Source organism: Crocodylus siamensis, chromosome 7 (genome assembly GCF_052110815.1).
Source record: "Crocodylus siamensis isolate JL-2025a chromosome 7, ASM5211081v1, whole genome shotgun sequence".
Classification (NCBI taxonomy): domain Eukaryota; kingdom Metazoa; phylum Chordata; order Crocodylia; family Crocodylidae; genus Crocodylus; species Crocodylus siamensis.
The window spans coordinates 90,408,124-90,435,257 of NC_143401.1; the positions used below are offsets into that span (position 1 = coordinate 90,408,124).

At 40.7% G+C, this 27,134-nt stretch overlaps 1 protein-coding gene across 5 annotated transcripts in view; it reads right to left on the bottom strand.

Annotated features, from left to right (window-relative positions):
• The window catches only part of VTI1A (vesicle transport through interaction with t-SNAREs 1A), a 342,273-nt gene that overhangs the window by 122,882 nt on the left and 192,257 nt on the right, over positions 1-27,134 (bottom strand). For 4 of the 5 annotated variants that reach the window (XM_090056592.1, XM_090056593.1, XM_090056594.1 and 1 more), the window contains exons 6-7: positions 8,490-8,560; positions 1,972-2,033 (exon numbers count right to left, since the gene is read on the bottom strand). In XM_090056592.1, coding sequence (XP_089912718.1) covers positions 1,972-2,033; positions 8,490-8,560 — 133 coding nt within the window. Of the gene's footprint in view, positions 1-1,960; positions 2,034-8,489; positions 8,561-27,134 lie in introns of all 5 variants that reach the window. The other variant, XM_090056596.1, reaches the window with a different exon arrangement.

Sequence of the window (27,134 nt, forward strand, 5' to 3'; positions counted from 1 at the left end):
CTTCTGACATTAAAAAACATGCCTTTTTAGTGTTTGACTACATAATCCATTTGTCTGGAAACAGAGCCTCGAGTATATTTTACAAAGGTCATATTTTTCATTTGTTTTATGGAGCACTTATAAACTAGGACTTCTCACTGTGATTCCCAAACACAAAACAAAGTCAAAGGTTACGGCATATGTTTTTGTTTCAGCTTCTCCAAATTACTTGCAAATGTATTCAAACACAATATGAGGAGATACTTTATTTTATTGAAAATAACAGACTACAGGGTCCTGCCAAAAAGGCTGAGCTACATCAAGCATAAACATGGAAAAAATACATTGGTTTAGAAACCCATAAATCCTTATTTGAATCTGCCAACCTGAAAGCCTAGTAAAGCCCGAAAAAACTATTTTTCCTAAATGCTATGTCTGATTAAGCCATACTATTAAGTGACAGCTGAACTTTAACATTAATATGATATTATTTAAATAACTGCATGATTTTTTTACACTAAAAATGATGAATGATTTTTAGACAGCTCAATTGACATAAAGCAAGAAGCCCCTTTAATGAGATTTGACAAAATGGAGACATATGCAGAATATTCGTTACAGCTCATGTCGCAGGGCCCTTCCTGGGGAGGCTATGGGTTTGGTTGTGTGTTTTTTTTGATTGTCTACAGGCACTCAACCATCTCTTTCAATTGCCACTTCCTTTCTCTGTGGATTTTGAATTTAGTTTATGTCATTTACATATTACTCTTAATCAGAGAATTTTCTATGTTACGGTTCAGAGTTGGAATTGAGAGAAGTCGGTGAAATGGAGGCATAAGGGGCAGTTATCTTAACCTTTGTCAGCTGGGTATATATGGAACGAAGAAAGCTATTTTCCCAACTCGACTTATGGAGAGATAAAGCTGGCACAAAAGAATAACTTATTAAATTCTGTTTGTCGGCATTTTCCAGGGCTAGCGATAAATCAGTAACTTTGCTTTAAAAAAAAAAAGTTTTACCAAACTGCCTTAAACAAATATGCACAATATGAAAGCTTGTACCATGCAAAGGGACTTCTGAAGGGTCACCTCATATCAAATCCTTGCAGAATATTCTATTAAACTCCATCTTCCTTAAAAAGTTTCTCTCTCATAACGTCTGACACCACCCACTAGGCTGACCCTTTCCTTCTTTAAGAAGCTGAATGCAACCGTAAAAGTATGGACATCACAGAGCCACATAAATGTTGCTTTGCTGTATAAACCCTACAGGTCAGGGGATTCCACCAATTCAAAAAAGGCTGCCTGGTAAGCTGCTGATTTAAATTCAAGGCAACTGAAAATCAGTCCATTACTTCCTTCCCCCAGTCTGAGATAGATTTTTAAGATGCTGAAAATGTTTCTTCCCACCTTACTTTAAATCCTAGGGACACAGGTTCATAATACTGGTGCATCGTGCTCCCTATTGCATTCAAAATGAAAGACTTAATTAAGAATTATGCTCCAAGTCTAAATAAGTACAAATACTTTGAAATACACACACACACACAAACACGCACACGCTTCTCTGAACGGACAAGAATAAAATCAAGCTAATGTGTTAAAATACTTGGCTGCGTCCCCCGAAATAATGGGTCAGGTATCGCGAAGAAGGAACTTATTTTTGGAATACAAGAAAGACAAATGGCTGCATAAAGCGGCTGCACCTGAGGCTATTGAAAACTATGTTACAGCCAGACTAAATTCTTTCCTTTGTGTAAGAAAAACCTCTGTGGGAAAACCTTCTCTCCAATCTGATTCTTTCCCCTCCTTCAATGCAAGCCAGCTTCAATATCAGCTTTTAGTTTCAAGAGATTCTACACATAGGACTATACAGAAAAATACGCAAGTTAGCAAAACTCGGTGACACGGTTTTAAAAAAAAAAAAAAGGGAGGGAGGTGGGGGACAGAAAGAGAGAGGAGAGAGGGAAAAGTGTCCCTACCTTGGCCTTACCTTCGCAACATCCCAGTTAGGATCCTGGAGCTCTTCCCCAAGTTTGCATCTGTTTCTCTAAGCTGAGGAGAAAAGGGTAATATTAAAACATAAAAATCACACACTCTCAATTCTGTACAAACAGCACAATGTTGTGCTGGCTTAAGCAACCTCAGTTTAACCTACAATAGATTTACATTTGAGAACCATAGCAAAGACTCTGAAATTTAAGTGCAATTTTTTTCTTCTTCCTTTTTTTTTTTTTCTTTACATAAAGATGAAACCTGTGAAAGATAAAACAGTCAATGCAACAAAGATGACAAAGAGCAAAGGCTCTAGCAATAAAGGTCTGATGAGCGAATGCAATACAGATTGATATCTATATTTCCCATTGATGTGTGTGTGTAATGCCTATGCATATTAGAAGGAGTTAAGCGTGGGCATCAAGAGATGAAGAAACACCCAAAGTGTTAGCTCTTCTTGGCTTTTTACAGATTTTCTTTCATTGGCTTTCAAAGATGCTCCCTAGATAAAACAATGTGAAGGAAAACCAGCATTACCAAATACTGCTATATTTGTACAGTGCAAAACAGACCTTGAATATATCCATGGAGCCAACAAAGCAATGTTGTACCTATTGTCAAGACGGTAGCTGGTCCTGATCTTATAGAGTATGGGCAGTTGCACTGAATGGATCCCCAAATACTTTGCAAACTTTACTAATGGTGCAAACCATATGTATAACAAAGTGTGATGTTTTCAGCAATGAGCATCTGGATCCCAGAGTTTCAAAGCATTTTTAGAGCCTCTGAATGATGACTTCTGATGATTTGAGACCTTGCTGGGAAACAGCACTATGCTGGTCTTCCCTTGCGGTGGATGGACCTGGTGTCGCAGTCTGTTCTAAGAGAAGGACCCTCACCTTCCTCTCACTTGTACTTCAAGACCAGAAGACAAGCACCAACCAATTATTGCATTCCTTGTGGGGGAACGGTCTTCTCATACACACTCAGTTCTGCTGGTTTGTCCTAGATATTTCACTCTTGGGAAAAACAGGTATCTTGAATCTCAATATCGTTTCAGCACTGACAGCAAAATCAGGAATAAAACCTGACAGTAAAATCTGGCAACTATAGCAGCCCGCCCCCCCGCCCTTTTTTTGAAATGCGCTATATATTTTTTTGAAATCCACAGCAACAATTTTCTTCAAAAGAAATAAAGCCGTTATTTTTATTATGCAGATATAGCTTCAGGGGGAAAAACCTGCGTAGAGTGTGGGGACATACCTATGTAACACAACCAAATGTAAAGGAGAAAGTAAAAGAAACATTAGGAAATGCATTAGTTTTTTTAGGTGACGAGAGAGAACTTCCACAATCTGCTTTTGCAGTTGCAAAATTAGGAACGAAGGGACTGTCCTGAGGAATTTTTAATCTCTTAGTCCTAGGCCAGTGAGATCTCTGATGGATCAGCCACAGACTTCTGCTGACCAATGGCTAACCATCTGGAAGGCACCCATGTCTCATCTGACACAATGAGAGTTATCCTTAGGAGTGGGGATTTGCTGAGAGAGTTAATGGAAGAGGAGCTTCTGTATTCTGTATGGGTACACAACGATTCAACATCTACTGTTTCATCCTCACATCTGATTTAATGAGTTATGGCATGACTCAGCTGGCCGGACAACCAATGCTTTATTGCAACATTTCTCAACTGTGGGTCATGACCCAAAAGTGGGTCGCAAGAATATATGGAAGGGTCATGAACAAGCTTTAAAAATGGATTCTCCTTTAAAGAAGAAAAATGTGGAAAACTGTGCCTTCTAGCCTACAAGGGGCTATTTGCTCCAGAGTTTATTGCTCCTAGGCGTGCCATTTGAACATGCACCCAGGAGCAATTAGTTCGGGAGTTTGTTCATATGCAGCATGTTGAGCTGGGCTGGAGAAGCCCCAGCTGGCACGAAGCCTGGGGGGTCAAGCCTGCCAGCCCAGGGCTGCTTCCCTTGGCTCAACGTGCTGCAGAGGGGCTGGCTGGAGCATGAGGATAGCCAGCAGACAGACCCCACACTGAAGCAGAGTCATGCCCAAGCCAGCCAAGCAGTATCTACACTCTGCAGCGGGATAGTACTTGTATTTACAAGTGCAACTATTTACAAGTACGCTCCCACTGTGGTGTATATGAGTTTATTCCAGCCTAATAGGGGTACACACGTAGATGTTTACTGCATAGTAAACGTCTCATGTAACGTGCCCAATTTGGCTTGCAAGGCAAGACAATTCAACATGTAAAATCAGGTCTTAGCACCCTATAAAAAATTGCTGCTATTTAAAATAAAAAAAGCTTAATAAGGGTTAATATTTTATCCCAAATACAGATGGACAGCAAAGTATAAATACATACCTTGCATTGCTCTCATCTTAAGTTCAGAGGTTCAATGCTGGGCAGAGGAGTTCAGTATTTTTTTCTCTTTCTTGTAAAAAAATTTTTTTGCTGTGTATCTTTAAATATTAGGTCAGTTTTGCTCAGATTGCTTTGGCAAATCTGGAAATCATAATCACTACTAAGTGTAGAGAGGGAGAGGAGGCTGAGTTACACAGCCATTACACAGACAAAAGGCAAAGCCATTTAGTAAAAATAATTCGGAGCTAGTATACTTAAGGTATAACAGCACAGGGAACATCAGAACAAACTTGGAATCTGTCTGTGTACAGACACTTGGTGATGGTTTAGTGAGGGATGATCCTGCCTTGAGTAGGGGTTTGGACTAGATGACCTTGTAAGGTCTCCTTCAGCCTATAATCCTATGATTCCATCTACAGCCTTAGAGGACAGGAGAAGAACCCAAGCTCTTTTTCTTCCATTGGCAGAAAACTCATGAAGACTTTTCAAACTGTAAGTATGCTTTGAAATATTTCATTTCTAAATAAAAGGCTGTTTTTTCTCCATTTCCCTGCGAATACCTGATCACTGTGCAACAGCTGATGTCACACTACCCTCAGCTAGGTCAAACCAGGGAACTGTTTTAGATGGTTGCAGTATCATTGGATGCTGAAGTACAGATTTACGACTCTACTCGTGACTGATAAAATAAGGGGAAAAAGGATACATGCAAAGAGTATGTTCTGAAATATAAATACTGGTCTATTTTGGGGACGATCATGATGTGTTTATCCTCCAAAACTTTAATCGTTCACATTTTCTTGTTAAGAAATTGTGAAATGAAATTGTGGTGGAGGACTGGAGTCAGAAATTTTGGGTTTTATTCCTGGCTCTTTCACAGCTTTCCCATGTGGCCTTGGGCAAAATACATGCACACGCACACGCAAGCGTGCATGCGCACACCCACACAAAACAATGTTGTTCTATTTCAAATGAGTGCTAGGAAGAAAAATTAAGGATTTTTTGGGAAAGTGTGTTGAGATCGCCCCTTAAAAGTCTAAATGAGTGCCCGAAAGCTTACAAAGAAAGATCTTTTTTTGTTGTTGTTGCTATTTTCTAGTAGGTTTAATAAAAGGAATCACCTCTGAACCAAGAGTTTTAGAGATCTGTATTCCTTATACAAGTGCATGACATTTTAAAATGTCTTTTTAATAGAGAGCAAAAGATGGAAGGAACTGAAGATGGACTTGAGATTCATGGAATTGAGGGGTGTGGTGGAAACTAGCAAGTCATACTGTCTACCTCTGCCAAACTAGGATTGTTCCTAAACAGTCATTAGTACTCTAAAATTTTATCCTGTCTAGTTAAAATGATTCCTGAAGTGGGGTAATTTTGCCTGTAGAATTGTTTTTGACATTGTACTTTCAGAGATTTTTTTTTAAAATATGCAGCCTAAATCTTTAATTTCTTAATTTATTCCAAATATTTCTAGCTATACTTATTTTGACACCTTAAATCAATTTACTCCTCTCCCTCTCTGAGATTTTCATTCTCCAGACATTTAGAGACTATTATCATGTCTTTACTATTTAGCCAAGCTATGCATATATTTAACTCATTTAACTATCACTCGTAAGTAAATCTCTCCAATTTGTCAGTATTTTCCCAACAAGTCCCTAAAAAGTGAATACAATAGTCCAGTTTGATACTGTCAAACCATAGTCCTTCACGAACAGTTTATCTGCTGTGACAATGCCATTGAACGTGTAGTGGAAAGATACTGGCCACTCAGGGAAACCAACCTTAACAAAAAGAAATGAGAAAACAGGAAACTTCCAGACGTGAACCAAGGGCGTAACTTCTGAATGGATCTCAAAATGCAGACCTATGCACTCATATGGATTAAGTGGGGAACTTTTCTGAATCCCTCCAAAGCAAAGCCTTAACTATGTAGTACAAAACAGGATATGAGCACCAGAAACTTGACAACGGGTCTTTGCATGGAGGCTCTTCACTCAGCTTACCCAGCAAAAGTTCATTTCTTTTTGATCTTGCTCCATGTGGCTTCCAAGCTGTGCTGTGATCTCACATCGGTGAGATATGGGACTTCAGGCAGGAAGCCTGGAAAAGGAGGTCTCCAGGAAGCCAGAACTAATTTCTGGCAAGCTGAGAACAGTGTAACTGCAAAAAACATGGGGCCACAACAAGCACATATTCCCTTGCCTCACCTCTTTTTTATGAGGATCACCAGGATTTGTTAAAAGGAGATAAATATAATCCACTTCCTTGCATTGATTCCTGGTGAAGATGTTCAGTCCAACTGACTGGGGGCCAAAAGTTCAAACACACATGCACAAAAGCTTCTCAGACTACGCTAAGGGTCACTGGATGTATTTACGGACTATTCAATTAGCTTAGTAGGATATTTATGGCCTCTTGCCCAGAACCCAGAAAACGAGCTCTCTGGAATTCAACTTCAGGTTGATCACGCTTTGTTCCATTGCATTAACAATGAAATGCTGTTTCTTTGATGACCCTGTCACTTGAGGAATATAGACGTTGGTCTTGCAGCTCAACAGATCACCATCTACCTTGGGTTCTGTCTCTCTTGGCATTCAAGGAAGGGCCTGATTTTTTAGGATAGCACAGGGGCTTCCAAAGAAAAAACATGAAGTTCCTTTGTGACTTGACCACAACCGGTACCCCAGCGAGATGAAGTCCGCTCCTAGGTGCTGTGCAGACAAACACAGTGAGTGTGCCTGGCATGGGGCATATGTTCAGAATCAAAGGGCCCTAGTACAGCTGTCTTGTGGGCAAAGGTCTTCCCCAATTCAAGATGTCCCAAACTTCTTTAAGATGGGGGAGAGGCTGGTAAACACACGAGTTTTCTTAACTGACCAAATCTATACACAGATACATATATATAAAAGATGATGTTCCTAGCTAATGTGTCATCTGGATAAAATCCTTTGGGTGACTTGCAACACAGAAAAATATTTAGATATGTCTGCCTCATGGAGAAAGAAGGGGGGACCCTGAATGTGGGCCAGGAGCACAGGGGGTCCTCTTTGCTTTAAAAAAAGATGTTGGGGGATTAACACAGCCAAGGTGGCATGTGTACTGAGCGTCACCTCTCTCACCTTTAAATGAACAAAGATGAACACTGTCTTAGTGGGTCTTAGTCCCAAGAAAATCATTGTCCCTGGGGCAAACCAGAGTTGTGGCTCCCTTCCTTTGCTTCCTCTCTTGCTCTCTCCTCTCCTAATTTCTTCTCAACTCCTGATGCTTCTTGCTGATTGGCATCAGATTTTGGAAACAGGAATAAACAGAAACCTGTCCCCCTCCAGACCTGAAGCGTGTACTTCACAGTCCTATATGCTTCTCCAGTCACAATTCTTCCACTTCCTTGTTTAGCATAGTCATAATGCACCTAGACACTCCAGTTCCTTCCATAAAACAAGGAAATGATGTTATCAGACAATTACACCTATTTTTTTCTTAATAGTTGTTATGTTAATCTTCTAATAATACTTAGCTTTTAAGGAGCAATTTTCATCAGATCTCAAAAGTGCTTATTAATGAGGTTGGTATCATTCTCCCCATTTTGCCAATGTGGAAACTGAAAAAGAAGTAGTAATCTGCCCAAGGTCAGCCAGTACGCCAGTGGCGGAACATGGAAGGGAACCAGTCTCTCCCTCTATTAGCTTGCACTGATTCTCCGAGTAGTTCGAGATTGAGTCCATGGCTGTGCTCACGATTTTGTCCCTGCCTGGTGCTTACTGCCAAGTTATTTTCGACTGTCAAAAGGCTGCGTCCAATATCTCCACATTGTTAACCCCTTATAGAAATGGGCACTATAGAAAATCTGAGCACTGATGGACACCAGACCTGGTGGCAGGATCAGGACCGGAGTGTTTGCTTCCAAGCACAGACCCATTCATTTCAATAAGTCTGCCTGTGGGATAGAGTTGCTAGAATCAGTCCTACCTCCACCCTGGTCTTATTTTTAATAGGTAGTTATAGATGATGATTATATACTAGGATATCACAATTGACTTATTTAAGGCTCTAATCAATGCGACGGATTATTTTTGCTTAACAGTGAACTTGCCCAAAGGACATAAAATCCTAAACCAGCAATTCTTTAGCATCAAACTTACCCTCTCCCGAGCACGCTGGATCTTCTCCCTGTCATGGCTGAGGTTTTCCAGCATCTCCTGTCCAATCTGTTCTGCATTAATAAATCCAAAAGTAAATCATGAAAAATATAGCTTTTGACTGTAAGCCCTCAAAATGCCAGGTTAAATTCCAAGAAAGAAATTTAAGGAACAACTGCATTTAAATATACATTGGCCTAATCACTCCACCTAACTGCAAAGAGAAGGAAATCACCAACACAAAGTTTAAGTTTCTGTTGTAACCTAAAAATGGAGAAGTAACAATCCAAGCACGAGCTGTCCCCTGGAAATTCTTATGAGGACATTTAAGCCCCGTGGACAGATGCTGACCTTTGTTCCATGTAACAAAGGCAGGGGGACTTTCAAATTTACTCCAAGTAGCGGGAGTTAATTTTTCTCACATGTTCTTTACTCTCTTCCCCCTTTTCGTTCTCTTTTGCTTGATAGGAAAGATGAGGAAGCTTTCACTCAGATGCAAACAACACTCACAGAGCTCCTCAAAGAGACGCATTAGTAGAAGATCTTTCTTCTGAAGTTCCTCAACTCCAGCTATTTATACCAAAATGAGATCCTGCCATATCAACTCCAACAACTAGGGTCCTCCTTTGCTTCCTTGGCAGTGCCATTTTGGGGTACACAGCAATTCTTACATGCTTAGAGACCTGTTTTTCTAAGCCTCCTAGTATTTTTGATAATACATATCCAAGTTAAATTGGTTGGAATAGTCTTTTGTTCATATTTAGTTTGGTTGCTTTCATAGTCTCTATTGCATTCAAACAGTTGCAAAGTCAAAGAGAAAATTCAGGCCCCGAGACATAACACAAAGATTTTGGACAAGGCAGGATTTTACTCTTGAAATAGCTTTAATCACATACTGGTCTGAAGCTGAAATAGCTATTACAGATAGGTATTATTATCTTGTTATACTTGTGTAACATACTGGAGGTTTCCATCTTCAAAGCTCTATTCAAACATTCATTAATTCTCCCTACATCCCCGTAGGGGAGGAAAGGAAGCCATAGGACTCCCATTTTACAGGTGGGGAAACGGACACAAGTGGTTGCGACTTGCCTGAGGCCAGGTAGCAAATCTGAAACAACCAGGAGTTTCTGACTTCCAGCCATGTGCACATACCTTGAGGCTACTCGGCCTAAGTTGCCAAAAATATGATTGCCAAAACCAAGGAAGTTCTCTAGAATATGCACTGCTCTGAACAAAAAACCCCTACGTTGTTATTGCTGTTACTCAATGAGGTCTAGTCCTGGATTACTAAATGAGCAAGACCCCATCCTTGTAACACTAGTAGCTAGTAGGGATCAATTAAAAAAAAAAAATTAAAAAAAAAAAAAATCAGTAATGTATCAGTATGGCAAAATAAAACTATTTTAAATTTTCTGGAAATTATCCGATTTAGAATTGCCTTGAACATGTTTCTATTACTACTATTATTCCTACTATTATTATTACTATAGGGAAACAAATCATAGGCACCTTCTTTTCTTTTCTGGGGGTTTTTTTTTTTGTGGGTAAGTTCATTTCAATGCAAGGTAATATATATTCTGTCAGATAAAGACCAGAGAAATTCATTACAGTTTACATGTCTGTGTCTGTTGCCAAGTACAGTACAAGTAAGATAAATATTTCTTCAGATATCTGACCACAAATTGACATCCCCATTATGCTATCTGGTCCCTGCTGGCTTGCTGCTCTTTACTTTTAGCTGTATATACAATGCCTCCCAAAGGTGAAATGTGGTAAGATATGTGGTTACCGAGTTAAAAAACTGTAAGGTGGAGTATACAGCTATGCAGATGAGTAAAAATGATTCAAGACTAATCTGTATATGTTTGAAGGCCAAGCAACCTTCCAAATAAAAGTAGAACATACTTTCTCTCGTTCACTATCGAAGCACTTAAAATTCAGGAACGCACACAAAAAACAGGTATACACAATCATTCTAAAACCATTTCTTTTATTTAAAAAACAAAAAACAATCAAACAATCAAGCTAAAACAATCAAAGTCTAGCTCCAGGTTGAAATATAACAATTATCTATGACTAACCTTTAAAAAGATATGGAAATGTAAAAGAGTGTATTTTCAAAAGGAAGAACTAAAAAGACAGGGTAGTTAAACGGCCCAATATTTTGCAACTCGGATGCAAAAAAAATATCTTTGGACGACACGGCTGTTTTTATAATCCAAATTTAAGCACTTCCTGTATTTTTTCATCTTTTTTCCCGTTCACTGGCAAGTTTGCACTCTTAGCTTTTTATAATGATTTAGTTTATTTTCTAACCATCAACGTGACAGCAGCATCAACTGTAACTGAGGGTAAAACACCGTCACTTTGACGAATAGTGTATTTTCCTCTCATTGCCGATGACTGAAGACATCAATAAATAAGGAAGGAGAGCATGTCAGCCAGAATATCACAAAATGAATTGTTGATATGACACACAGGAATTAAACCTTCAGCCATGAAGTTCAACCTGGCAGAGGGGTCCCAGAACTGAGGTAGCTGCATTTCCTCCCAACAGCCTCCAAAGATAAATAATTGGGCGGATCATCAATTTTACAGGAGTTATTTTATTCTATGTGCACTGATGATCTTTGGCCCTTTTCCTTGGGCTAAAGGAGCACCAGAAGTTGAACAAAGAGACCTAGTGGAGGCGACACTGAAATCCTGGCAACGTGTTTGAACATCTGAAACTGGCCCCTTGATGCAAAGACCCTTGCTCTGGTCTCCAAACTTGCACTGCAGTTAATAGGACTTTTGCAGATGGAAGGTCAAGCCAATAACACTGCAGAAATGAAGATAAATTCACTCAGGTAAATGAGGTGATAGCAGGGGATGCTATGAGCCCTCCAATAGAACGACTCATCAGTTTGATATTATTGCCACATATCTGGCATCGCTTTACATATCTCGCCAGGTTTTCTCTGTTTTCCTCCCCCCGTTCAAATGTTCAGGTTTTAATCCAGGAGTGCATGCTAAGATCCTTTCAGGCTATTTATAATGTGGATCAGAGACTAAGCTATTAAAATTATGCACCGTAGTCAGCTTTATAGGATGTGCTGTAGTAAGGATGCATACATTTAAGATCAGCACTAGAACCTGAGCGCCGTCAGATATTGTGCAAAGGTGTATTGTACTCATGAACCCTTCGGTTTTGGCTGCCGACTGTAAATTAGGTGCAGCCTGTAAAAAGGCAGCTTAAACTTCTTTTTCATTATATTTCTGCATAATGCCTGGCGCAATGAGATCCCCGCTCCAAGAAAGGGTCACAAGGTGTTGCCACGACACAAATAAATAGCTTAATTTTAACAATACTGTTATTTATTTATATATGTAGGATCCCTAAAGTGACATATAAAAGTACATCTTTAAATTACAGCTAACCCATCCAGCAGCAAAGATGTATGTATGTTTATACTAGTATGATTTTTGTGCTAACTGAATGTCTCATATTATCTCATTCTTAAGCTATATCATAATGAACAAGGGGAAAAAAACCCACCACAATCCAGTCCAATGATGCATTCACAAACAAGTATTGGTTTTAAAGGGAGAATCAATGTCATGCCTCCTAGTCCTAACTTTATTCTGCCTTAAAGCTGTTAATAATATAGCAGGGAAAATCAACTGTTTGACCACTGAGCATGTTGAGAGTAGCCCATTTTTTGAGTGTGTGTTTGGTGGGGGGAGAAGGCATAACTACAAAAATTGCATCTAGCCTTACGTGGGCTGGCTGTACAAGAAACTATAACCATATTACTTCCCAAAAGTCTGCACACAATTAGATACATAAATAAAGATGCTTTGACCAATATAAATTACAGTTGTGAAATAAATAGTCATATTTATTACAGCTGCATTCAAAAGGAAAAGTGGGGCTAAGAAGCAGTTTGCCAAATAAAGAAAGAACATTCATTGAAAAAAGTATCTGTACTTGAAAGGCTCTAAGAGGACACTGCAAAAATGGAGATCAGAAAGTAAAATAGAACGAACAGGCAAAGGTATTAGACAGTATCCCTTTATAAATTAATTTGCTTGGCTTTTATCAGCCTATAAATGTAATAATTGTTCCTGCTGGATTCTATTATTTCCTTTCCTTCCACAGGCAAAGAGAAACTGAGAATCCTCCCACAGAATTAAGAAAATGTGTATTTATTTATCCAAAGACTGGCAATGCTCATTTAGAGCCATATTTGTCTCTTGGGTAAATGCTGGTACATTAGCCTCTCTCTAAAAACTTGTATTATATGGCTGAATGATTAGAAAAAGGCTCTTTAAAAAAAAAAAAAAAAAAAAATCAGTCTTGCCTGTATGGTAAGTAAATACTTAAGCTATTTGAAGCAAACAAACAAAACCCCCATAAATCAGGAAAAATGAGCTTGTGCCTGTGATGCAATAGCCTGCATCACAAAAAAAAAACTAGCTATGATATCCACTAAATGAGTGTGGGCCAACTTTTCTGGCAGGCCTGCCACAAATCTCTCTCTCCAAGTGCCACTCTGATCCCTTGCCCTTACCAGATCTGCTGCTCAGCTTTCTGCTCCTTGCCCTGTGCTCCTTGCCTGCTCTACTGCTGCGCTTTCTGCTCCCTGCCTATCTGCCAGTGTTCTTCCTGCCCCCTCCCCAACCTGCTGCGTGCCACGTATGGAGGCTGTCCGTACCATTTGTGACACTCGCGGTGCAGGTTTGCCACCCCTATATTATATAATCATACTTACGTAGATTTTAAGTGGATATATGTACACTTACATGTACACTATATGCACACCTGTGTCATGTGCAAGCTATGTCAAAGCAAAAGCAGAGAGAACCAGTAAGCCAGCTATTCTCAAAGTTATTAAAATGGACATTTAAACCAACATGTTTTATACAGTAACATTCATAGCCAAACTTCACTTCTGCTTGTAGTGGATACCTGTACTTTATGATAAAACGAAGCATACCCAGCATACCCAGGGTACTCAAGGAGCTGGCGAGCGTCATAGCCCAGCCCCTGGCACGGATCTTTGAAAACTCCTGGCGCTCTGGTGTAGTGCCCGAAGACTGGAAGAAGGCCAGTGTGGTGCCTATCTTCAAGAAAGGGAGGAGAGTGGATCCGGCTAACTACAGGCCCATCAGCCTGACTTCTATCTTGGGGAAGATCTTAGAAAAGTTTATTAAGGAGGCCATCCTTGAGGGACTGGCCCAGGCTAACCTCCTAAGGGACAGCCAGCATGGGTTTGTTGCGGGTAGGTCTTGTTTGACCAATCTCACTTCTATGACCAGGTGACCTATCACCTGGACAAGGGAGAAGAGATTGATGTCATATATCTTGACTTCAAAAAAGCTTTTAATCTGGTATCCCATGATCACCTCTTGGCCAAACTGGCCGGTTGTGGCTTTGGCTCTACCACGATCCACTGGCTGGGAAATTGGCTTCGTGGTCGGACCCACAGGGTTGTGATTGATGGCAGTCACTCATCGTGGTGCCCTGTGACCAGTGGGGTCCCTCAAGGCTCTGTCCTGGGACCCATACTGTTCAACATCTTCATTAACGATGTGGACATTGGAGTCAGGAATGGACTGGCCAAGTTCGCCGATGACACCAAACTTTGGGGCAAAGCATCCACGCCAGAGGATAGCCGGGTGATCCAGGCTGACCTGGACAAGCTCAGCAAATGGGCAGACGAGAACCTCATGGTGTTTAACACCGAAAAATGCAAGGTTCTCCACCTTGGGAGGAAAAACCTGCAGCACCCTTATAGGCTTGGCAGTGCTATGTTGGTTAGCACTACAGAAGAAAAAGACTTGGGGGGTCATCATTGACCACAAGATGAACATGAGCCTCCAATGCGATGCTGCGGCTAGTAAAGCGACCAAAATGCTGGCGTGCATCCATAGATGCTTCTCGAGCAAATCCCAGGACGTCATTCTCCCCTTGTACTCGGCCTTAGTGAGGCCGCAGCTGGAGTACTGCGTCCAGTTTTGGGCTCCACAATTCAAGAAGGATGTGGAGAAGCTTGAGAGAGTCCAGAGGAGAGCCACGCGCATGATCAGAGGTCAGGAAAACAGATCTTACGATGACAGGCTGAGAGCCACGGGACTCTTTAGCCTGGAAAAGCGCAGGCTCAGGGGTGATCTGATGGCCACCTACAAGTTTATCAGGGGTGACCACCAGGATCTGAGGGAACGTCTGTTCACCAGAGCGCCCCATGGGATGACGAGGTCGAACGGTCACGAACTCCTGCAAGACCGTTTCAGGCTGGACATAAGGAAGAATTTCTTTACTGTCCGAGCCCCCAAGGTCTGGAACAGCCTGCCAGCAGAGGTGGTTCAAGCGCCTACATTGAACACCTTCAAGAGTAAATTGGATGCTTATCTTGCTGGGATCCTATGACCCCAGCTGACTTCCTGCCCTTTGGGCAGGGGGCTGGACTCAATGATCTCCCGAGGTCCCTTCCAGCCCTGATGTCTATGAAATATCACAATATGGCTAGAAACAGGTTGAAGAGATGAATGCTCATAATATTGGAAGAACGCTCTGGTGGCTCGTAGGTGCGGTTTCACGTTTTAATCGGATGTGCCAAAGGCAGGAAAAGGAGACAGACTGATCAACTGACCACAGGCCAAGGAAAGAAGAATTAAAATGGGTGTCCCAGTAGCTGGAGCAGGAGGACCTGGTAGGATCAGAAAAACTCAGGTCTGGCAGGTCTATGAACCCATTTCAGGAAGTCCTGGAAGGCGCTTTTTAAATAGGGATGATTTTTGGTGTCAGGAGGATGCATTAAGTCCATGGAAGATTTTGATGCGTTGGCAATGTGTACCAAAAACAGACAGAAACCCGAGAGAGATAATTGAAGCTGAAGTGTTTTCTTTTAAGGTACAGGTGTCACATTTTGGACAAGTTTAAGTTTGGATTTTAGGAGATGTTGAGGGAGGGAGCTACAGACAGTGAAAACATCAGTTAAAGTTTCTGCAGGAAAAAAAAAAAAGCCCCACATGATGGAAATTATTAAAGGTGAGTAGTATTTCAGAAGTGACAGCAAGCAGATTTACAGACTTGGCAAATATATACTATTGGAGTCAAAAGAGTTCAGGGCTGAGTCAAATGCTTAGGCTCCTGACAGCAGAAAGTTAATAAAGGAAGTGCTGACACATCTTTAAGTGTAGTGAAACAAGTGGAAGTATTATACATTTACAAGTTTGCAGTTGATGTATGTTTAGGTAGAAGAGCCAACTTAATCACGGACAGAGGAATTTAGATCATTAAGGCTATTGGATGACAAATACAGATTAATATTGATAAATGAAGGCTAACACAATGGCTATAAGCCAAAAGAGAGAATATTTGTAGAGCCCTGAGAAAAAAATGGAGCATACAGAAACGCGAGTGGTGTTATTCAAGCTGAGTATCTACAGTTTGCTAAGTTGGATGTTATTAGGTGCTCGCAGTAATACAGAACAAAACAGCCTATATATTCAGTAAGGTACTCTTTGAACCTCATCCCCAGAACCTAAATATCAGTCTTGACAGGGTGTAATAAGACAACAGACTTGTGCCTTCTCCTGTTTGGTTAGGAGAGGGAAAAGAAGCTGTCTTGTATCGCACTGTGAAAGCACAAATCCAAGCAGAAAAAAAAGAAAAACCCTACCACACAATATAATTTCCTCCCTCCTTCTAAGAATCCAAACTTCTTAAAAATAAGAATAAACTATAATCAAAGTTCATGAAATTCTTTGCACCAGCCAACAGCAAAATACATACGGTATTTTGATCTCGAGCTCCGTGGAACCAAGAATTCAAAATACCAAGAAGTATAACAAACACAGGAAAGACCTACATGAGAAGGAAGCCAAGCTATCTGTCTTCCTTTAAGAACAAACCGTAGCAATTTATAACTGACCATCCCTTCGTCCAGTCACTCCACCCCAGCAAAAAAAGGCAGATGAAGGAGAAGAAAATAGGAAAGAGGGGAAAAAAAAAGAGATGACATGTGACAAGCCTAGTAACTTCACTTCTACCAGCCTTGCCTTTTTGAGGACTCGATACCTTTGCTAAAATTCTAGCTTACGTCAATCTGCTGCCTTAAAAACTAATAATTTCCCTCTAACAGATATATTTTTTTTCTGTCTACTCTTATCACCCATCTATCTTCCCTTCCATCTAACATCCTCACAGGAAGATTCACAGGAGGTGGTAGGCTTTGATTCTACTGAGGGCTTATCTATATTGAAGTCCAGTCATTGTTGCATCCATATACTAGCTCAGTAGCACTACCCTGCTCCAAAATCCTCCCTTCAAATTTCCTTTTTTCTTTTTCTTTTTTTTTTCCGCCTTGGAGCAACTGCTCAGAAAAACATCTTGCTTACTGCATCAAGGCAAATAAATACCTCGCTACCTCATTCACAACTAGTAACATAGGTGCAAAGTCAAGAATCAAACAACAGGAACCTTTTATCCTATGTAGCAGTGTTTTTTAGCAGTGGAAGAAAGGTCTGAAAAGACCATGCAAGAAATGGAAATCGTCTCTTCACTTTTAGCTATGGGAAGCTGTTCCACCAAGGTACCTCTCAGCATCACGGTCCCATTCTTGAACACTCTGCTGAGGCTGACTCAAAGGTGATGCATGATCGCACATGATTGCACACTGGATGATATTTAATCTGTACTGAGAACACCCATCCTCTAGAACCTGAACCGCTGTTCACTACGATTTAATCTTCTAACCAGGTGTGACTCGAGAAAAAACAAATGAGATCCTGGTTCCAAGATCTGGCATCTTGAGGCCTGGAAAACCTTAAGGCTAAGTACAGACAGTCAAAAAGCCTGAGACAGAATCAATTCAATCTCCGCAGGTTAGTTTAAGCTGCGTAGATTGAACCGATAAGCAAGTGAACAGACATTCACTTTCAATTCCAGAAATGCAGGCACGTGTCTGCAGTGGCCGAAGCCAGAAGCTGGGGGCACTTGAGCACGCCTCCCTGATCAGCTGGAGCAGACAGTTTGGGCAAAGGCTAGCCCAGCCATCCTGCGAGGGGGCACATGTGGGAGAGGTGCAAAGTATCCTGGGATGCTGGGGGACTATGAGTTAACTTGAATCTGGAGGGGATCTGGGACAGACATTCAATAAACTGATTTAACCTAAATCAGTTCAATCTGACACTATATCAGAGGTTCCCAACCCCTGGGCTGCAAAGGGTTGGCTGCCGGACCAGAAGTGATCGATATACTGTGGATCGGCAGCCAATCCATTTTTATACCGAGTATAAAAAAGGGTTAGCTGCTGCTCTGCAGTATGCCAGTCAATTCCAGACTACAGTTTGCCGGTCCACAGTCACTTCCAGTCCATGGTTTGCCAATCCGTGATCTAAAAAGGTTGGGAACCCCTGTACTACATCCATCCAGGTTTATCTTAAACCAGTTCTGGCCATTTTGCAAGCAGTGTGTGCACTAAACTTCGGTTGTGTTACCAACGCGATCCAGTTTCTGATCGCTTATACCAGTTTACGTATAATTTCTATCCCTAGGCTAAGACACGCTGTAGCTCTCAAGATGAATTTTCTTTCATGAAATACACATACCTCAAAACCTACAAAAGTTTAACACAAAATAGGGTATAGACCTCAGTGACTCACCAGCAAAGAGAAACCGAAGTCATGCTAAACTACTAAAAGAGTAGAAAGCAGCTTTGTATTTCAAGAAGTTGCAAAGGGAGATTTCTTGTGCATACCCAGCTGCACAAAGACATTAGTATTGGACATGCAAAAAATAAAAGAAATAACATGACTTACAAGTATTTGTGTTTCAGGTACTTTTTCCTGTGCTGATACATGCCATATGCTTTTTTTTTTTTTTTTTTTTAAACTAATGCTATGGGGACCAATTTATAGGGCTCAGATAAAGAGAACTGCTCTTCTCACAATGTTTCAAATACCAGGCAGGAGAAAAATCATGAAAACACTATCTCTTGTGTTAGTTCAGACTCTGAGACCACAAAAAGCTATGAAAACCAATTCAAAACCAAATATCAAGAAGTTTGGATTTATGCAGGTTTATCCTAATATCAATATACTCAAGATTAATCCTAAGTGAACTAAATCTACAGCCTGATTCCAAAGTCAAAAAAGCCGGCAACATAAGCAAGTATTCTCTATGCATTTGATCTTCAATACTTCTGTAGAGGTAAAGAGAGGTTTTTAACTTGATTTGCACTTTTCAGCCATACATATTACATGTGAAAGGAAAATATTTCCTGCTGGACCCCCACATTCATATTTAAACAACAACAAAAAAATGCCCAACTTTAGAAAAATAAAAGCAAAGGATTATTAATAAATGATGTTTCAAAACGCTGGCCAAAAAGTGCCAATATTTTTTCTGTTGAGAAACAAAGCCAGGCTGAAAATGACATAGGATAAAAAAAAAATACAAATAAAATGAAAACTTTTCTCACACGTTGGAGAGCCCACAAAGCAGGTGAACAGCTCAGCAACCTAGAAGCTGGCTTCAGTGCAACTCATTCTTTGAATACGAATTAGCAATGGGTAATCGCAGCATATTTATGAGGCCTCTTGCCTGGTCCTTTTCTCCTGTGAATGCTGTATTATTCATTGCGTGTGCCCTGACCCCAGCGCGCTCCTGTTCTGACAAATCATACTTGATTAAGACAAATCTTTATTAGTTAGCTAGTCAACTTCCCCATTTATCATTTGCAAATCCCATTCTCCTTTTCGGGTACTGTAGAAGTGACTGAAACCTATTCCCCCCCCTCCCCCCCCCGTATAAAAACCAAATGCTTGTTATAGAGAATAAGTGCAAACAGAAGCCCAGAAGTCAGTAATAGATGATAAAACAAAGCTTTAATAGGTATAAATTATAAGCATGGCAAAAACTCTTGCACAATAGCGTATGTTATGGGCTGAGGAAATGTTAATTACCTGATCCTTTCAATTGATCTTCCGCCTCCCCCGCCCACCAAGCTCTTTCTTGAAAACAAAAATGTGATATATAAAAAAAACTACACTGCAAAGTTATAGTCTTAAAAGTACTGAGGTTAAAAAAAAAAAAGACTGCTGAGTAAAGAGATTGTTCAAGGTTTCTACCAAAAAAGAAAATCTTTCAAAAGTGAAATATAAAAGGAGGAAAAATGACTTCAAAATTATTCATGACCCTTCAGCTCCATTTGCAAATGCTAGACTTTTCCAAGGAAGTGGGAAGCTTTTAAAAACTTCAGCACGACGCTAGTTTATTCACTGCGTAATTTACAATGTAAAAAAACAGCGATGCCTCATAGATTTGAGTCATGACTGCGGCTTCCGCTCGGTGTTCGGCATCCAGACATAGGATATAGCCGTTGGAAATGGAAGGATGGTCTTGTGGCTACGACACCAGTCGAAGACCTTGGAGACTCTGGCTTGACTTCTTGCTCTGTCGCAGACTCCTGCGGTGGTTGGGGAGTCGCAGAGGAGAAAGCCATGCCCTCTCTCACTAACAGATTAAAGCAGGGCTTGGCAACCCACAGGCTGTGGAGCCATTCGAGCCCACGGAGCCGGGGTTTTGATGGCATTTTGGCAGTAGGGAGATTCACCCCCACGCTGGCCGGGCAGCAAGGGACAATCAATCAACATCATTTCATAATCCTTTGCTTTTGTTTTTCTAAAGCCCAGCAATTTTTTTTTAATTGTTTAAAAATATAAATGTGGCCCCAGAGGGCTGGCCTACATCAGAACAAGCTGGGTAATTTTGGCCCACCATTCCTGAAACTTTGCCAACCCTTGTATTAAGATATTAACATATACTCGGACAGCACAGTAATGGCAACTCAAACCACCTAATATAGCTAGCTGTTTATCAACCATTATAAATTTAAAAAAAAATACTCCTTGTATTATTACTTCGACTGCAGTTACTCTTCTATAGACAGAATGTGTGCTGTTCTATATATAAAAGGCAGGGTAGTTTGGGCCCACATTCACTAAATCAGAGCTATATCATATAAGCGTTCATGCAGCTTATGGTCTATGCAAGTGTTTTCATGGCATCCAATGAAGCGAGGTTGGGCTTACAAAAGCTTATGCTTTATATCTGATTTAGTGAGCCTCTGCCCTGCCTTCTGCCTGATTTCAGACTAACCCACCTTACTCCGTCCTGGGTATATTCATATTCTTCTGTTCAGGGAACTGGACGTTTATTTCCTCTACTCTAGATAAGGATTTGTGACACTTTTACACCCAAATTGTTTAGATTGTATTCAAATATACTAAATCGGAGTCCTCAAGGCTACCTTCTCGGTCTGGTCTTTTGTTTCATATGTGTGTTTTACTTTGCTAGTGGCAGGGACAGGAACAGCTCTTGGCTTTCACGGACCCGTAAAGCCGACAGACCTAAGGAAGAGTGAGCCAGATCCTATTCCTTTCTAAAAAAATCAGCAGCTGTTAGCAGTTTCCAGCTGGATGGACAAAATATGCCCTTCGTTCCACCTACGCGAACATGCAGAAGACAGTAAGTCACATCAACACATCTTACACTAACAAAAGTTATACACATGCAACTGAGAACTCACTTTGGGCTGTTGAACTTTTATTACTACAAATGACAAGAGGTAAAAAAATTCTGCTGGATTTTAAAGATCAGGCTGAGTTTGAATATATGAACATTAAGGGAAAAAAAATCTTTTATTTGTGACCTAAGGACAATTGACCTGGAAGCTGCTGAGATGTCAATAGGGGAGTCCAGGTAACACCATTTTATACACCCTCTTCAGAAAATTACGTTTTAGGAAGAACTTAAGCACCTTGTATGGTGTATGTGGACCTTTCACTGACTGTTGGCACATAACGTGTCTAACTAAAGCATATTGCCAGACGCCTGTTGTTGCTAGATGCCCGTGAGAAAATTTTTGCAGTGTGATTTTTCCGTGGCAGTCTTGTAAAACAAGCGTGGCTGTTTCTGATGCATGGACCTGGCAAGACTTTCACAGGCCTTTGTCAGATTATCTGCTCTAAATGGGGGTGAATATTGGGACTACTTGAATGCTTAAGCCAGCCTAAAATGGAGCAGTCTGCTTTTAAATGTGGCTCCTGTTTGGAGCATACAACGCCCATCCCCTGCAAACTGCATTGGTTGCCTGCAGGGACTCCAGTTCAAGATGTTGGATTTGATCTTTGAAGTCCGAAATGATTTGGGTCAGGGCTACATTGGACATAGCCTTTCTCTGTTCCACAGAGTGTTAGCTGCAACCAGCAGAGGCATTTGAAACGGTGATCTCATGATACAAAGACGGCAGCGACTGCCAGCAAGGTATTCTGCGCGATGGTCTCTTGAGTCAGGAGTCTGAAACTCGGCTCCTCCTCAGTCAGATCAGTCAGCCCTCTTTTCGTCCCCATGACCCATCAAGATTGGTCAGGTTTATTTTGTTAGTTTTGGACTAAGAGACGTGGAATGGGATTATAATTATAGGAAAGACTGGCAGTCGATTTTAGTGGTCTAGCATTGCTGTTATTTTTGGTGAGTCTTCCTCATATATATGCTTCAGAGCAAACTACATACATAGACCTTCCTTTGTGGTTAACACTTATTATTTTCCTCTAAGGGCCAACTTTGAGAAAAAAATGTGATGTATCCAAAGTCACACATGGGCTGACCTAGCAACACGCTGAGTACCCTGACTCTCCTTCAAGTTCAATGCCTCAACGAATCAAGCCCACAGGCTCATCAGGAAGAAGTCCCAGGATGTCTGAACCATACGCCTAGACTCAAAGCAAGAGAATACATACCTCAGAAGTGGTATGAACTAGTTAGATCCATGCATACATCTTATTCGCACACACGTGGCTATCTGACCATCTTCAGTGAACTGAAAATAATACATAATCTGGGTAATATAAAGTAATACATAATCTGTATTATTAATTATAATGTAATATGCAAGTGACATTTACAATACATCTAAAAGATAGTCAAATGACTTGTTATGGATCTGTGAAATTTGTACTATGTTGTGTCGCTCTCAAATTGGGCTCGTCAGCCATGAACAGATTCATCTGGTATCTGAGTAGACCTCTTAGGTGTACATCGTGATCCAGAAATTTCACGGTTGCCCACTTACAACTTGTTGGCTACTTAAGACTACGGTAAAGTTGCTTCATCCTTTCCAAAACCAGACTGTGTGCGCAATTAGTTTCGGTACTGTGATCTGATCTAAATTGGATGCTTATCTTGCTGGGATCCTATGACCCCAGCTGACTTCCTGCCCTTTGGGCAGGGGGCTGGACTCGATGATCTCCCGAGGTCCCTTCCAGCCCTGATGTCTATGAAATCTATGACTAGAGAAACTTCCAGACTGTTGCTGACTTTGCCGAGTAGGTAGTGAGACAGAGAATTTATCCATGCCTCAGCATTCCCTTGGATGAAATGGGCATAGGGGTACCTAAACTGATGAAACAGAGATCTACAGATAAAAAAAACACCATGTACCATAGGCACTGAGCAATATACTCACACTTCTTCATCCAGCTATACATGGAATAATGCTAGTTTGAAATTATCTTATGATCTGCATTATTTCTGTACAATAAATTCTATTTTTGAATATGATCTTAATTAAAAGACAGTATGAGGCATCATTTAAAAAATGAAAACCCAGTGGCCCATTCTCATCAACTAAAGGACCTTCATCTCACAAAAAATTACCAAGCTATTTGTTCCCTACAAAAATACTATAATTATGCAATTATATATTAACTTGGTAAATCAGTGCAGTCTGACATTTTAATACAAAACACCCAGTTTACAAACACAACTTTGCTGCAAATTTTCAAATGTGTTAAACTGATGTCAGTGTCTCAGTAATTTCGCAGTTTAAAAACAGTTAGAAATGTAATGACTACACTACACTTGATTAAAGCATTTACAGCTCTAATCAAAAACTGACAGCAAGATCAAAGATGTTAACTTAAATCTCTCTTCTAATTATGTTTAAAATGCCACACCTCAGGCCTGTCTCTCCTCTTCTTTTTCAAACCAAATTCTGCTTAAGAAAGATCTAACACTTCTTAACAGTTCATTATCCAATAAAACTATTCAAAGCTTAAAAGCAATCTACACAATTAGTCAAGACCTCAGGGAGTCCACCGGTAGTCTTTATTACAGGGCTTCATATTAAAACACCTTAATTATATTTGTCAAATGGATTTCATTAAAACCCATCGTCACTTTAATTTTCATATTTTGACAGTGCTGGCATAGGCATTATTACCACCTGCCAAGCTAGGAACTACAACAAAATTATCAAATTCCTTCAAATACTAAGCAGTTTCTTTTTGTCCCTGAATGACTATTTCCCCCCGTTTGGTGAATGTACCGTAATTAAGAGGGATAATTAAAACCCCATATTCAAACAATACACACACGCACACAAGCTAAATGTACAGTGTTGCTGTTGCGGGTGGGTAAATAGGAACCTGTACGAATACCTGGTTGCCAGGAACACTTAATACAAACGTAAGACACATATAGTGAAGTGCCACTGAATAATAAAGGCAAGACATCAAACAGAATGCACTATTATTTAATCAAATGACAACCATGATGACTTGAAAGCAGAGGACATTTTAACATCTATTCATTATACTGTCATATTCAACACAACAGATATGATTTTTGTGGTCACGTACTGTAACCACTGCTCTGTTTTAGAGATAAAGCATTTACAGTGCAGCTGGCTCAATATTTCAATGCAACTGAAAAAAAATCCTTTTCTCCTATACATATAACAACGAATCGACGAGGAAGGGATTCTCATGTTTATGCTACCTTTCTCATTCCATTTCTACCTATGCATGTTTAGGTTTTCTATAATAGTCATCACCATAGTAACTAAGCAATTACTAATACCTGACCATTATTAATAGTATAAAAAAAACCTTGCAGTTGGTATTTACGTAGCTATATCATTTGGGCAGCAATATCATTTTTATGTACATTTATTCTTTATTCCGCTTTCTAGTATTAAGAGACCAAACAGCAATTTGCCAGTGTTGTACTTAAACATACTAAGCTAAATGCAACCCTGATGTAAAACTCCATAAGCTTCAATGAATATACAGCAGGGAAGATTTTGGCCCACAACAGATAACAATGGCATGCTGATCGCAATGGGGAAAGAACAGAGTATTTTTCTCTCTTTCATATAGTCATAGTAAGAAATAAGAAATGAAGAGGTTTCTGCCATATGTCTAACACACTTCACTGCTTTGTACAAAGGTCTCAGGAGTAATGATCTCCTTGTGTTATGAATATTTTAAGACTTATTAAATGTTCTTGGATTATTGTGGGTAAAACTGGGATTTTAAAGAACTGGTTTAAAATGACAATTAGATCTTTTTCTACTTAAGAAAAAGGATCATTATTATAATTTTTTAATGCAATACAGGGGAGGGCATCCCTTAGTCTCTTCTAAATAGGAGTCTAATATTGCAAGTTTTAATGTAAGAAATGCTGACAACACAGGACTGTACAGAAATAAATATAATGTAGTAAGAAGAGCTGTGGGATTAAGCACTAGGGACAATGCCTCCAAGCCATGGCTCCCAGGAAATGTGGCGCTTGCAAGATCCTCTAATGTTGCTTGTGGTCATTGCAAATTAGAAGATAAAAACAGAGGTTTTAACAAGGACCAATTAAATTATCAGATGAAATGTTTCAAAAAAATGCAAAAGGAAGTACAGGTTGTTAATTTTTTTAACACAGTACATAAATATCCTGTGGCATTCATTGCCCTGGGATGCTGTAGAGACCAATGGCATAAGTAGGTTCAAGAAGGGACTAGGCAAGTTTTTGGAGGTCCATCAGGGGCTATTCAGTAAACTATTCCTCAGGCTCAGAACAGCTGGGAATGTCTGGCAGGGAATGGATCACTCTACATATGGCCAATTTTGGGTTGGTTTGGGGTTTTTTGGGTTTTTTTTTTTTTTTTTTTTAATACACTTCTCTCAAGAAGGGGTGGCTAACTCACCCCATGCCCTAGGTCAGATGCAGACCATGGGACTTCCTGAAGGATGGACTGAGTTTGGGGCATAGGTGGCAACAGCAGGATAGGCGGTGGCAGTGATGGGACCAGGGGAAGAGGTCACAGGGCAAGTGGAGCTATATCTGCACAGCCCCCGCTTGCCCTCCTGGCTCCCTGCAGCCCCAGACCCTGCAGCAGGCTACTCCCAACCTGACCATGTCCCACAAGTTCTGGTCGCCTGCCAGCGGCCCACAGGCTATACGTTTGACAGTCCTGCTCTAAATGTTTCCCTACCTGGCACTGTTAGAGACAAGATACTAGGCTACATAGATATCAAAGTCCAGCTCAAACATGATGAGGTTTGCAGCATCTTACTTGCTTGTTATGGGCCAAGTAAACCTTGGGGACCACTGAACCCAGTAGTCTTTTTGCCATCTCTGCCTCAGATTTATTTTTTGCCCTTGGACAATCCCTTAGCTTCTCTCAATACAAGTTACTGTATCTGCAATACAGTAGAGAATATGCTGCATCTGTAATACTGGAAAGTAAAATGCATCAATATGCTTGATTAGAAGGTGCTAAGTGAGTGCAAAGTGTCTTCTATTCAGTTTCAAAGCAGAAGTGGTAAGCTTTAATGAAAAAAAGGTTAAGTGCCAATGATTCCCTGTAGCTGAAGAAAAATCGTAAGGTTGGAAAGGTCTGTAAACCAACAAGATATGGAAGTAGACTGCAATGGCAATATCATAACAATATCGAAACAAGAATAACCTGTTTGTGAAGTCCTGTATCCTTGGGTGATTATAAACCCTTTTCTTCCCCACAGGCAGCACTCTTGCTCATCCTTCTTTCCCAGTTGTTAACTAGGATTTAGGAAAGGAAACCATGAGAACTGATTCCTACTGCCAGGGCCTATGATTAGGGACCTGCTCAAATTCACATTTTCGTGGATTTCGCAGAAATCACAAAATCGGGCAATATCTACAAAAACAGGGAAAAAAAACCCTTACTAAAAATAAAATGCTGGCTCCCCAGTGGGAGCCATGGTCCACATGGCCATTGTGACTGGCCATGAAATGCTCCGGCGGGCCGGGGGGAGCAGGCAAGGGGAGATGGGGAGAGCTGCTGGCATGGAGGGGAACAGCCAAGGTGCTGCCCCGCCTTTGCCATGGATCGGCTGAACGGGCTGCCTCTGTCATGGCCCTGCCCCTCTCCACCATTCAGCAGTAAGGGGCGGGACTGCATGATGAACAGCTCTCCTAGCCAATCAATGGTGAAGGGAGGGGCCATATGATGGACAGCCTCCTCAACCAATGAGTAGGGCCACTGGGGGGCTCCTTGGCCAGAGGCATGGGGGGGGCAGCCCCACAATGGTGGGCAGCCACACAATTTGCCTGTGAAATTGTCTGCCTGCCTTCTCAATTTGCATAGGTCCCTACTTGTGATGCAGAAAACTGAGAGGTTACTAATAGTGGTCATGGACTTAATACTCCGAGCATGCCAGGAAAGGGACCTTTTACTAAAACAGACGTACACGTACCATCTGAATGGCTGTTGCCAGGTCATGGTTAAATACCAGTAATTCACAGTTCTCACGTAAATACTCTTTAATTAAAACCCTCTA